General features: G+C 38.6%; 1 protein-coding gene across 1 annotated transcript; it reads right to left on the reverse strand.

Moving 5' to 3' along the window:
- Positions 1-515: 515 nt before the first annotated feature.
- LOC149148446 (bidirectional sugar transporter SWEET4-like) lies at positions 516-2079 on the reverse strand. The gene is made up of 6 exons (XM_089442182.1): positions 2043-2079; positions 1866-1902; positions 1370-1586; positions 1088-1249; positions 715-834; positions 516-608 (listed from the first exon to the last, which is right to left on the reverse strand). Exons 1-6 carry the CDS (start codon positions 2077-2079, stop codon positions 516-518), a joined length of 666 nt encoding a protein of 221 aa, XP_089298308.1.
- Between the last annotated feature and the right edge of the window lie 10739 nt (positions 2080-12818).

Raw genomic sequence — 12818 nt, forward strand, 5'->3', positions numbered from 1 at the left:
AAATCAATTAATAAAAAAATTGCAAACTCAATTAATTTAAATAATATCTTAGAATAATATCCATCTTACCTCTTAATAGCACAAGTGCATACCCATAAATGAGATATTAAATACTTTGAATATAAACATCATGCAAACCTATTTCTGTAACATGGTTTTAATATGCTCCTATAATTGATAAATAAAATATAAATGTTTTGGGCATACACATTATATAATTTTTTGGGGTATAAAATTATATAGGAGTTAATGCCTATGTAAATAGGTGGCTAATATGATCTTGATCATGCATATACATTCGCACAACTGCTCACCACAGTATCTCGATTTAAAGGAGTTTAATGGCACCTCTGAGTTAAGGGGCTTGACTACTCATAAATAAATTCCACTTACAACAGTATCTTGATATGGTAGCACGTCAGGTTATGGAGCTCTTGACTCTGCATAAATGTTATTTTTGTTTGCAGGGACGGATACACGAAGTTCCACTGTATTATTTTTAGTTACAACATGCATCAGGCTGCTACTGCATTTTTCTCTCTGTCTCTATACATAAAGTACACTGTGAGCTGGACAATTGCTAGAAGGCACCCAATACCACTCGGAACCTGAATATTCTTAAGGCATATAGGCATATCAGCAAAACCAGAAAATATTACCCTGTCTTGAAAACTGAAATGAAAAAAAAATGTATATATATATAGACATACTCACAGCAACGAAGATGTCTTTAGTGACCAGAGAATATGCAGACCAAATAAGTGCATTCATGAGGTTGAACAGTGAGACTAAGAAGGGCATATACTCAACGCTCTTAGTTCTGATGACCAGTCCCTGATTATTCACCAACACAAACATAAAGTTATCATCAGTCATGGTGCACAATAGTATAGACGTTCATGTAAACTTTGAATTCATAGAAGTATAGGAAGAAATACAACAAAGTTTTTTATCCTGAAATCTTTCTGGCTATATGAAACACATCATATAATACATACAGAGAAGCACACAGCTTCTCTCTACCCAAAAACACTTGATATATGAAACACTTCATATAATACATGGTTGCAGGAGCATAATTCCTTACCATGACAGACAATGGTGAAGCATACATTGCAATAGAAAGAAGCACAGCAGTACAACCTGCCAGCATCTGCCTGGCACTACAACTGTGGAGTACTGAGATAGTAATAACCACCAGTATTACATATACCACAGCCATTGCACCAATTAACCTTATTATTTTCACCTGGATCATAACATGTCAGCTTCATTATTACATATTCACCAGCATGCATAAGTCTAAGAATCTGATGCTTTAATCATATAAATGACATTGATACAGAAATTAGTGTCAAGATATATAAACCTGAGCCTTTTTGGAAGCAAATCTCAGGAAGGTGAAGAGATAAAAGAGTTCCAGGACCAAGCCAGTCCCATTGATGGTGAGAATCAGAATGCTGTTAGGCTTAACAAATGGCATTCCATACAGCAGCCAAATGCTACAGTTGAAGAGAGTGCATACATATGGTATGGCTGAGTACTCCTGTGTGGATTTCAATTTGTATATGCTCCAAAATGTTGGCCTGCAATATCAGCTTACACATATTATATCATACAGACATAGAGTGTAGCAGATGTTTAGTATTTTCAATTTTTTTTTTGCTAGCTACAGGTAATATACTATAGGTATAATGCTGGATATTTTATAAGAAGAATATATGTATATTGTCAATACTGTAAACATCCATAATTTCATTTACGGAATTGAATCCAAAGTTTCCAAAATAACTCTAATTTACAATAATACTCTCAATTTTACATAAACATGAAAATATAATAATTTGAATTTAACATGGACTTACATGGGTGATAAGAATAGGGCCAACGCTGTTCCATTCCCTGGTCATAAACAACGATGTCAATTAATAGGCAATATTCATTCTCTCTCCCATATTCATTAATTTATATATATACACCTAACATTCAGTGATGAATATATACCATAACTGCAGAAAACTGGTATTTGTGATAAAACTTACCTAGAATTCCAAGAACAAGTTTCAAGGGGAATTGCATTGTGGGAATCAGTTGGTTTATATAACTATAGCGTCAGTCTGAGGCCACTCACAACACAGAGTGTTCTGAGTATTCACTCTTAGGCGTAGAGTGTTGTCATGGATGAATATATACAGTTTAATATATGCAAGGATTCCAAGTTATATCATCAAAGTGCAGATATATTTTTGGAGAGTTTAAAATATATATACATCCCGGGCAAGTGCTGTGGTTGCAGTACGTTACCCATTGCTTTCAGGAGAATGGAGCATGCGTGAGGAGGTTGCATTCATATTTCTGTTCTCAAGTTGGCCGACTCAACGGCCTTCAAAGCTTCCAAACGCTATAAATTAGCTTCACGTTTTTCATGGAAGCATTATATTTGACATTAGGGAAATCCATTCTCAGAAAATATCTATTCGAAGGTAGCACAGCCAAGTCATAATCCACTCGCACGCAGGACATGAAGTGCATTCTCTTTTGCCATCCCTGAACTAGAAATGATTAAAAGTATGAAGTATTATTCTTCGGCTTTTGTGTCACAAGGTTGCCATTCAAAAAGTTACACTTTATTTTTATTAATTTATTATAATCATTAATAAATTATCAATTAAAGTTTCAGAATTATCTGATTAAAAAATAAAAATAAAATGTAATTTAATTATTTTATAAATCTGTTGAAGTTGTAAATTTAAATTATATAATTTATATAATATAGAAAGTCACACTATCATTTCACACAAAAGATGGGGTGCTAAATACCCTTATAAAAATTTTATAACGGCATTAAAGATAAAAGATGGGATGCTCAATATTCTTTTTACAAAGGTATTAAGGATATCAGATATGGATCATGTTGAGGAGGAAATGAAGTATTTGGTAAAAGCTTTTACCCGACATGCAGGACATGAAGTGCATTCTCTTTTGCCATCCTTGAATTAGAAATGATTAAAAGTATGAAGTATTATTATTAGGCTTTTGTGTCACACAGTTGCCATTCAAAAAGTTACATTTTATTTTTATTAATTTATTATAAGCATTAATAAATTATCAATTAAAATTTCAGAATTATTTGATTAAAAAATAAAAAATAAAATGTAATTTAATTATTTTATAAATGTGTTGAAGTTGTAAATTTAAATTATATAATTTATATAATATAGAAAGTCACACTATCATTTCACACAAAAGATGGGGTGCTAAATACCCTTATAAAAATTTTATAACGGCATTAAGGATAAAAGATGGGATGCTCAATACTCTCTTTACAAAGGCATTAAGGATATCAGATATGGATCATGTTGAGGAGGAAATAAAGTATTTGGTAAAAGCTTTTACCCGACATGCAGGACATGAAGTGCATTCTCTTTTGCCATCCTTGAACTAGAAATGATTAAAAGTATGAAGTATTATTATTCGGCTTTTGTGTCACACAGTTGCCATTCAAAAAGTTACATTTTATTTTTATTAATTTATTATAAGCATTAATAAATTATCAATTAAAATTTCAGAATTATTTGATTAAAAAATAAAATGTAATTTAATTATTTTATAAATGTGTTGAAGTTGTAAATTTAAATTATATAATTTATATAATATAGAAAGTCACACTATCATTTCACACAAAAGATGGGGGTGCTAAATACCCTTATAAAAATTTTATAATAGCATAGGGATAAAAGATGGGATGCTCAATACTCTCTTTACAAAGGAATTAAGGATATCAGATATGGAGCATGTTGAGGAGGAAATAAAGTATTTGGTAAAAGCTTTTACCCACATGCAGGACATGAAGTGCATTCTCTTTTGCCATCCCTGAACTAGAAATGATTAAAAGTATGAAGTGTTATTCTTCGGATTTTGTGTCACAAAGTTGCCATTCAAAAAGTTACACTTTATTTTTATTAATTTATTATAAGCATTAATAAATTATCGATTAAAATTTCAGAATTATTTGATTAAAAAATAAAATGTAATTTAATTATTTTATAAATGTGTTGAAGTTGTAAATTTAAATTATATAATTTATATAATATAGAAAGTTACACTATCATTTCACACAAAAGGTGGGGTGCTAAATACCCTTATAAAAATTTTATAACCGCATTAAGAATAAAAGATGGGATGCTCAATACTCTCTTTACAAAGGCATTAAGGATATCAGATATGGAGCATGTTGAGGAGGAAATAAAGTATTTGGTAAAAGCTTTTACCGACATGCAGGACATGAAGTGCATTCTCTTTTGCCATCCCTGAACTAGAAATGATTAAAAGTATGAAGTATTAGTCTTTGGCTTTTGTGTCACAAAGTTGCCATTCAAAAAGTTACACTTTATTTTTATTAATTTATTATAAGCGTTAATAAATTATCAATTAAAATTTTAGAATTATTTGATTAAAAAATAAAATATAAAATGTAATTTAATTATTTTATAAATGTGTTGAAGTTGTAAATTTAAATTATATAATTTATATAAAATAGAAAGTCACACTATCATTTCACACAAAAGATGGGGTGCTAAATACCCTTATAAAAATTTTATAACAGCATTAAGGATAAAAGATGGGATGCTCAATACTCTCTTTACAAAGGCATTAAGGATATCAGATACGGAGCATGTTGAGGAGGAAATAAAGTATTTGGTAAAAGCTTTTACCGACATGCAGGACATGAAGTGCATTCTCTTTTGCCATCCCTGAACTAGAAATGATTAAAAGTATGAAGTATTATTCTTCGGCTTTTGTGTCAAAAAGTTGCCATTCAAAAAGTTACACTTTATTTTTATTAATTTATTATAAGCATTAATAAATTATCAATTAAAATTTCAAAATTATTTGATTAAAAAAAATAAAAATAAAAATAAAAAAAATGTAATTTAATTATTTTATAAATGTGTTGAAGTTGTAAATTTAAATTATATAATTTATATAATATAGAAAGTCACACTATCATTTCACACAAAAGATGGTGTCACGCCCCTACACCTGCAGTACTCTTTCAACCGCTTATAGCGAGGTGCAGCACTACCAATCGTTTTATTTTCACCAATACTTACGATTGTAGACTACGCCTAACATTCCATACTTAGTTTTATTTTTGTTACCAAGTATTTTTTTTTTATCCTTTATACAAGTGAAAGCCCATAACATTCACATAAACAGCATTATACAATAGAAATGCACAACAGTATAAAGGGAGGGGCAACTCCCTGCAATATGAGTCTGCCCGAATCAATATATATAATCTTCTTTTACAAGTACAAGTTAAATCTTGGGAAACCCCAAATTTACACTTAGCCAATTTTCCAACTTCGGCAAACTCAGTTGCCCAGCTCGTCGGCGCCTCCACACAGTCGCCGCACGACTCACCAACCCTTCGTTCACCTTGTCGCATGATCGTGTTGTTTTCCCAACTTGGGTGTGCCTCGTCATAACCAAGTCGCCACACACGGGCGCCTCCGCACGAGTCACACCTCCGTTCACAATCTCAACACTTCACTGTTTCCACCATTTCGTCGTGCACGACGCGCCCTCACTCGGTCGCCTGTTCGCACGATTCTTCGTTTCGGCGTGCACGGCGCGCCCTCGCCCGGCCGCCCGTCCGCACGTCCACCCGTTCACCAACTCATTCACCCGAGTCGCCACACGACTTCACCCGGGTCACCACATGACCTCACCCGGTTCGCCCGAACGACCTCACCCGGGTCGCCACACGACTTCACCCGGGTCGCCCAAACGACCTCACCCGGGTCGCCACACGACCTCGCCCGGGTTGCCCGAACGACCTCGCCCGAGTTCTGCCCGAACGACTTTTCTGAACGACTTTCCTGAACAACTTCTCGAACGAATTTCTCGAACGAATTTCTGGAACGAATTTCTCGAACGAATTCTCGAACGACTTTCTCGAACGACTTCTTGAACGAATTCTCGAAATACTTTCTCGAACAACTTTCTCGAATGAATTCTTGAACAAATTTCTCGAACGACTTCTCGAACGAATTTCTTGAATGAGTTTTACACCCGAGTTCCGCCCGTCGTGCGGGCTCATCCACGCACTGCAGAACTCCTTGTTTGAACTCGTGTTGATCGAATGATGGTTGTTTGCCTCCAAACGCCCTCCAATATATATGGGCGGGTGGCAGGTTGTGTCACCCGGCCGACCCACACCAAACGCCCAGCCGACTCGTTCATAATGCGAACTCTCGCCCATGAGGTAGGTCGGCCTGCCCAACTCGTGGGACCGCCCCCTCATCGCTCGCCCAACGCCTTATAAACTCGTCCAAGGTTCGTTTCGTTTCATATTTCGCACGTCCTTCGCACGGTGGAGTCGCCCTGCCCGTCGCACAGACCGCAGGTCCTAACATCCTCCCCCACTGGAAGTCATTGTCGTCCTCGACAATATCTCATCCTGGCAACCATCTGTCACCAAGATCACCATACCAAGGTATACACCTCATCGGTATGTCATACATCAGAAATCATCTCAATCCATGACCATCGACCATCTCGTCGCAATCTCCACATGTTGCTCCCCATTGTGGAAGGCTGGCCCTTCCATCTCAAGCTACATGCTTCCTGCAACATCTCGTGTTGACCTCATCATGTATCGTCCTTGTGTGAACTGCTGCCATGATACTCCAACATAATGCTAACACATCTCTGCACACTGCATGCCCCCATGTTTGAACTAGTTGGGTAGCTAATCCAACCGTCATGCCCAAACCATGAGAATGTACATCCTCATGCCACCATCAGTTGTTTCTCAGAACATCCTGTCACATCCTCAACTCAATCAAGAATCCATCTCCATATAAGTGTAAGCCATGCTCAGGTCCATGAAGTAGTCCTCATCTCATCTGCAACATGTTGTCCATGATGCTTGGCACTAATGTGCTGCATGAGACCAGCCACATCTACCCCAACATCATCCATCTGCAAAACATCCATCTCCTCAAAGTGAAGAGATCATCTCATCGAACCCGACTCTCGATGTGCCACATCCAGGTCCATGAAGCAACCTCCATCATATCTGCAATGTGCCATCCCTCAAGTCTGCCATAGAAACAAGTATACACTCGTCTCATCTATCCATGTGCTGCCCATGATCATAGATCAATCAACCCCCATGTGTCAAAGTGGTTAAGTCTCGGCTCAAAACATACCCAAGTGTTGCCACCAAGGCATCATCATCGTTGTAACTCCATCACTCCAAAGTGTCTCATATCGATCTTCCACATCAAGTCACTCTTTCAAGCCATTCCCATACATGTACTTGAAAGTATCCTGCATCAAAGTCTCTGACCTCAGCTCCTCAATGCATCAGATCCTCCAAGTCCACTATATATGAAGTCCCCAAAAGTCACAACCTCATGTCAGCATGAGCTCCTTGAGTCATCTCCAACCACATCTTAGCAAGCATACAAGTCTCAACCTAAAGGTCTTTGCAAGATGCCTCAGCTCTCCATGTAGTAGGAATGCTCCATAGTCTACTCACAACTCCATCCAAGTCCCTGGCCTTGTTGTACAAGAGTGCACAACCTCTCCAAATCCACCTGCACAACATCCCTGCCTTGGCACTCCTCATTGGATGCCCATAAGTGACACCTCTACAAGTTCTCCTGCATAATGTCCCTGCATAAGACTGCCATGCTCCATGTCTCCAACCTGATGTCCATGACTAAGTTGCCCATGTAGTCCAACCAAGTAGACCCATCACAACAATCGGTCATCCTCATCCAAGTCTGCAATCTTCGGTCTAGTGAACTCGGTCACCCAACCATATCATCATCATCACGAGTCCCTTCCATCATAGCTCCCCCACTAAAGGTTCCACCAAGACTTGCTCTTGGTCTCGGCCATGAGAAGTCCACCCAAGCATCATCATACCCAAGTGTGTGCCCTTCAATCTGTCCATGAGTCATGCCGGGCACTTAGCCAATTCTTCATGTGGCTAAAGCATGACCCAATCCTCCGCAACGATCATCATGTTCCTCCCTTGTCATGGGCCTTTGTACCTTCTATCACAAGGTCACAAACAACCCCAAAAAGTCCTTCAACAATCAACAATCCTTGCTTCTCCATACAAGGTCTCATCGTAGACATCCATGGTAAGATCCTCCCTAACATCGGTAAACTGATTTTGCCCTTCCCTGCATACTGTCCATCTACCTGTTGAGGGCCCCAAGGTCGGGTCAACAACAAGGGGGATACCCACCCGGTCCGGAACCTGGTTGGCGGCTCCTTGCCCGTTTGGAGTAGCGGGTCCGACTGGGGGTAATGGGACGAGTTTCCCAATGTGATGGGTGTGTGTGTGTGCGTAGAGTCTGATGGTATTAATCTAAGGAAGGGGGGAAGGATTCTTCTAATCTAGTTTTAATTCTAACTGCTAAATTAACTCTATGCTAATGTAATCTAATGAAGCAAAATACATCTAATCTACGCTAACCCGGGGTGTTTTTCTTTTGTTATGCGATCTAGAAAGATTTCTAACAGCAGCCGGTAATAAAGATCATTCAACTGATATCAGAATATAAATCAATAAAGATAAACCATTCTGCATAAGAAGTTAGGCAGAGTAGTTGTGAACAGCATATCGCATAATCAGTTTTCTATATGTTAAACATAAATAAATGACCCCACCGTACAGAAGTGCCAAATGGTAATACAGACATTCATGCAATAACATACAAAGAACTCAGCCACATATCACTTTAGGAATACTAGCAGAATCTAGCCAAGAGATAAAAGTACCATTTATGACTAAGTTCACTAATAAACTTCAAGTAACAATGATTTATTTCTACTTGTTCTAACATCTGCTAAGAGTACAGAAGTGCAACATCAATAACAGATATTAAAATGCAAACATAAATAAATCTCGATCCATCCATTCATCAAAAACCTCCTCTGAGGGTGCAGAAGTGCATGTTCTGAGGATAAGTTTTTTGACAGATTTTCAGACCCTTCTCCAAAAACCATGAGAAGGGTTAAATACTACTAACTAATCAATATTAATTACATGAAATTAGGGAATCGGCCTCAAATGACCGCCCTTTTACTAAAAGCAACTTTATTTCTAAACTTAAAATCTAATTTCTGACCGTTTCTGTATATTCTCTTTAGTGTTGTCAACAGTGTAATGCTTTCCTGGGAAGAGTCGGCTAGCCGCCTTCTTGTTTCGCTCGGGAGATAAAAGTGGAAATAGCAGGAGCTGGCACTTCCTTCCGGCAGACCAGAAGATATTTTCGAAAACCTTTCTCTAGCTGGGTGTATTCGCCGTGTGTATACTTAGCGTGTCCCAGTTTCTTCTCGAACTGATTTTGTTGTTGCCGTTTTCGGTTTCCGGTCGTGCGAATGACTGAGTGGGTTAAGAGTCGTGCTGCATGGGCAACTCCCTGTGTCGAGAATTTCTTCCGTTCTTTGTTCCAGGTTTCCCTGAAGCGTTTTCCTTCTCATGCGCTTCTTTCTCTGCTTCACTAAGTCTTAGCTTCAGGATCTTTTCGGAATACGCTGCTTTTGTGCGCCTTTGACTCTGAGTCCTGGATAGTCTAATTTCATCAGTGCCGGTTGGCTGATAGCCTGGGATCCGCGGTTCTGCTGCATGCGGCATCCATTTTGCGAAAGCATTCTCTCTTTGCTGATTGGCGCTTTCCTCTTTCCTTCAGATGTTTCCTGCATATAAACTTATATCAGTTGCGTGTCTTGCAGTTTACGCAAAGGAGAAGTGAAATGAAAAGACTTGACGTGAAAGCATTAATCTCTAATGAATGCATAATTCTGACATCCATCATCACTTGACTCTTCGATAAATGTAACGCAATCATTCCTAGATACTTAAGCATGCGGTCATTAAATTCTTTCAAGGCGCGCGCTTAATGCATGGGTCTATCGTGTGGTAAGTCTTTTCAGATCGCAAATCGCAGATCGCAGATTGCTGCCATCGCAGATCGCAAATCGCAAATCGCAAATATCGCAAGTTCTCGTTTAATGGTCACGTCGTATAGCGTAATGCTTGCGATTTGCGATATCGCATATCGGCGATCGCATTGCTCGAAGGTTTTTCTTTTAAGGGGCGCGTGTGAAGTATGCGATGCGATGAACTTCGCATCGCAATTTCGCAGTATTTGTTTTTCGCGCTCGAGTTATGCTTTGGCCTTTCCTTGTGATGCGATTTGAGCCTTAGGGAGAGAAATACAAAAACTTTAGAAAAAGTATTTTTTTGGGATTTTCGTTCAGGGTCCCCTCTTCGCTTGACGTTATTGCTAATGTCAAATGAAGAAAGGGGGGTTGTTGGTGACCACAACAATGGCGATTCACTGTGAAGAACCAGTTATCTTTGCTTGTTCTATTGCATTTTCACTTCCAAAACAGAAAAGTTTTCTTATGCCTAAATTTTGTTATGGACAGATAGAGTATCACCTTTTATCCTGTCAATGATGCTTCATCACAACTTCTTATTTGATTCTGATTGTTTGTTTCCCCTGGGTTATTTTTTGTATTCATACCTAGTCATTACTCAGTCTCCTCAAAGACAAAATAAGGTCTTCTCTGCGCACTGGCTTTGTAAAGTATGCTCATTTGTCGCAGGTAGAGCCTCTGCTGCCCGCAAGCGTCCATAGCCTCGACAGGGTTACCATGTTATCCAGCAATGATCCTTTTTCCTGCTTGAGGTTATTTACAACATTCCATAGAAAAATCCTTCTGACACTTTTTCTTTCTTTTTTGATTTTTTTTTATTCTCTAAAGAACAATGTCTTGGTTTGGTGGCCAAATTATGACACAGTCATTCACTTGATTTATACTTTTTGCTGAACAAGCTGGCTCGTGATGAGACCCCTTGTCTTTCGATTGCACAATCTTGAGTCGTTGCCCTGTTTTGGTAGACAGTAGTGGCAAAGTCAGCAAGTTATAATATCTGTGATCATGATAAGCCGGCTCGTGATGAGACCTCTTATTCTTTGAGATATAGTGTTTTCTTGGATTGTCTCTCTGGATTCTGCGATTTTCCTTAGCAGGGAGGAAGTCATTTTTTTTCCTTAAGAAAGCTCTGGACGACAATAATAGAGTTTTAAGAACAGCAGTTTTGCAGAGAATGCTTATTTTGCTATCGATGATACCTTTCATAGCATTGGCATAAAACAATTTTTGCCAAAAGTTACTCTTCATCCCAGGTTTCTTTGTGAAGTTTGAAACTAACATCATATTCAGGTTAAGGTCAACTCTATTTGTCAATAATAAAAGTCAGATTTTTCGAAAAGTTTCGCTATTTATACAAGTGAAATCAAAACCTGATACAGAAATGGTATGTTTCTTCATGAATACTATTTATGATCATTTACAACCAGCCCTATCTATGAAAAAATGAAAACTAACATGAAAATTTAAAACTATCCTACAAAAACAGAAGGATGACCTTCTATGGGAAATACATTTTGAGGATTTGTCCGTTTACAGGCAGAGAATCTCTTCTGCCTGTCAAGTCCTGCAACACAAAAGTTGACGGGCCTATGACTTCTACAATTTGAAAAAGACCAAGCCATAGCTTCTGGAATTTCGTATGTTTGCCCTTTTCTTCGTGAGCCTTATCCCACTTCAAAACTAGATCACCCATCTGGAAGTTTTTTCTGGTCTTTATGTTCGAGTCAAAAGAGGATTTTATCAGCGCTTGGTGGTGAGCACGGGTTTTCTTGGCCTATTCTCGTCGTTCTTCTAACTTGATTACCTCCATTCGCCTTAGTTGTAAGGGAGAAGTAGGTACTTCATCAATGTATTGTACTAAGGACAAAGAGGGGATGAGTAAGTGAGTAGGAAGAACTGCTTCTCTCCCGTAAACCAAATTAAAGGGAGAAGTCCCGATAGAGGCTTTCTTGGTAATTATGTCTGCCCATAAGGCATTTACCAGCGCTTTGTGCCAATTCTTTTGGTTTTGGTCAACTGTCTTTTTGATAATCCTGATTAGGTTCTTGTTCGTTGATTCAGCCAACCCATTACCTTGCGGATAGTAGTTGGCAGAATACTTCAGTTTGAACCCTCTTTTGAGTGCGAACTCAGTCATGGTATTTCCAGAAAAATATGAAGCGTTATCAAATATTAAGGCCGTTGGCAATCCAAACCTAGTAATGATAAACTGATCTATGAATTCAACAATGTTTTCAGAATTAGCTGTCTTGAGCGGAACCGCCTCTACCCATTTAGTAAAATAGTCGGTTGCAGTGAGGATATACCTATGCTGTTTAGAGGAGTGAGGAATGATCTCACCTATTATGTCCAGGCCCCACTGGCTGAACGGCTGTTCGATGTTAACCGGCTGCAGTGGCATGGATGACTTCTTTTGTTTTCCTGCAGCAGTTTGGCAGACTTGGCATTTTCTCACGTGATTGTACGAGTCTTTGAACAGCGTGGGCCAGTAGTATCCTGCACGTAAGATCTTGTGTGTGGTGGCTTCTCCAGCATAGTGTCCACCTGCTGGTCCATCGTGGAGTTCCTGCAAAACCTTTTCGGCTTCAGTTTTCTCAAGACATCTAAGAAGCACAGTATCATAGTTTCTTTTAAATAAGACATCATTTACGAGCTGGTATTGTTTAGCTTTTAACCTCAGGGCTCTCTTTTTTATGTGATCCAGGTGAAATGGAGCATATCCGTTCTTTAGGAAATAAATGATGTTGGCATAAAATGATTCTGCGTCGTTTAGGCTTACCTCATACGCGTGTACCTCTTCAGGTGACCCTTCGGGGATTTGCGATGCTCCAGCTAACATCTTG

This window comes from Pinus tabuliformis, chromosome 9 (genome assembly GCF_031772625.1).
Source record: "Pinus tabuliformis cultivar Carrire ecotype Pingquan chromosome 9, CPIR1, whole genome shotgun sequence".
In the NCBI taxonomy this organism is placed as follows: Eukaryota; Viridiplantae; Streptophyta; class Pinopsida; order Pinales; family Pinaceae; genus Pinus; species Pinus tabuliformis.

Bases quoted from the DNA above. Each gene is read 5' to 3' on its own strand.
- LOC149148446 (XM_089442182.1), bottom strand. From the start codon at position 2,079: ATGCAATTCCCCTTGAAACTTGTTCTTGGAATTCTAG. The intron at 1,903-2,042 runs GTAAGTTTTATC...GTTTATGACCAG, and splicing joins ACTTGTTCTTGGAATTCTAG to GGAATGGAACAGCGTTGGCC. The intron at 835-1,087 runs GTAAGGAATTAT...GTGAATAATCAG, and splicing joins CTTCACCATTGTCTGTCATG to GGACTGGTCATCAGAACTAA.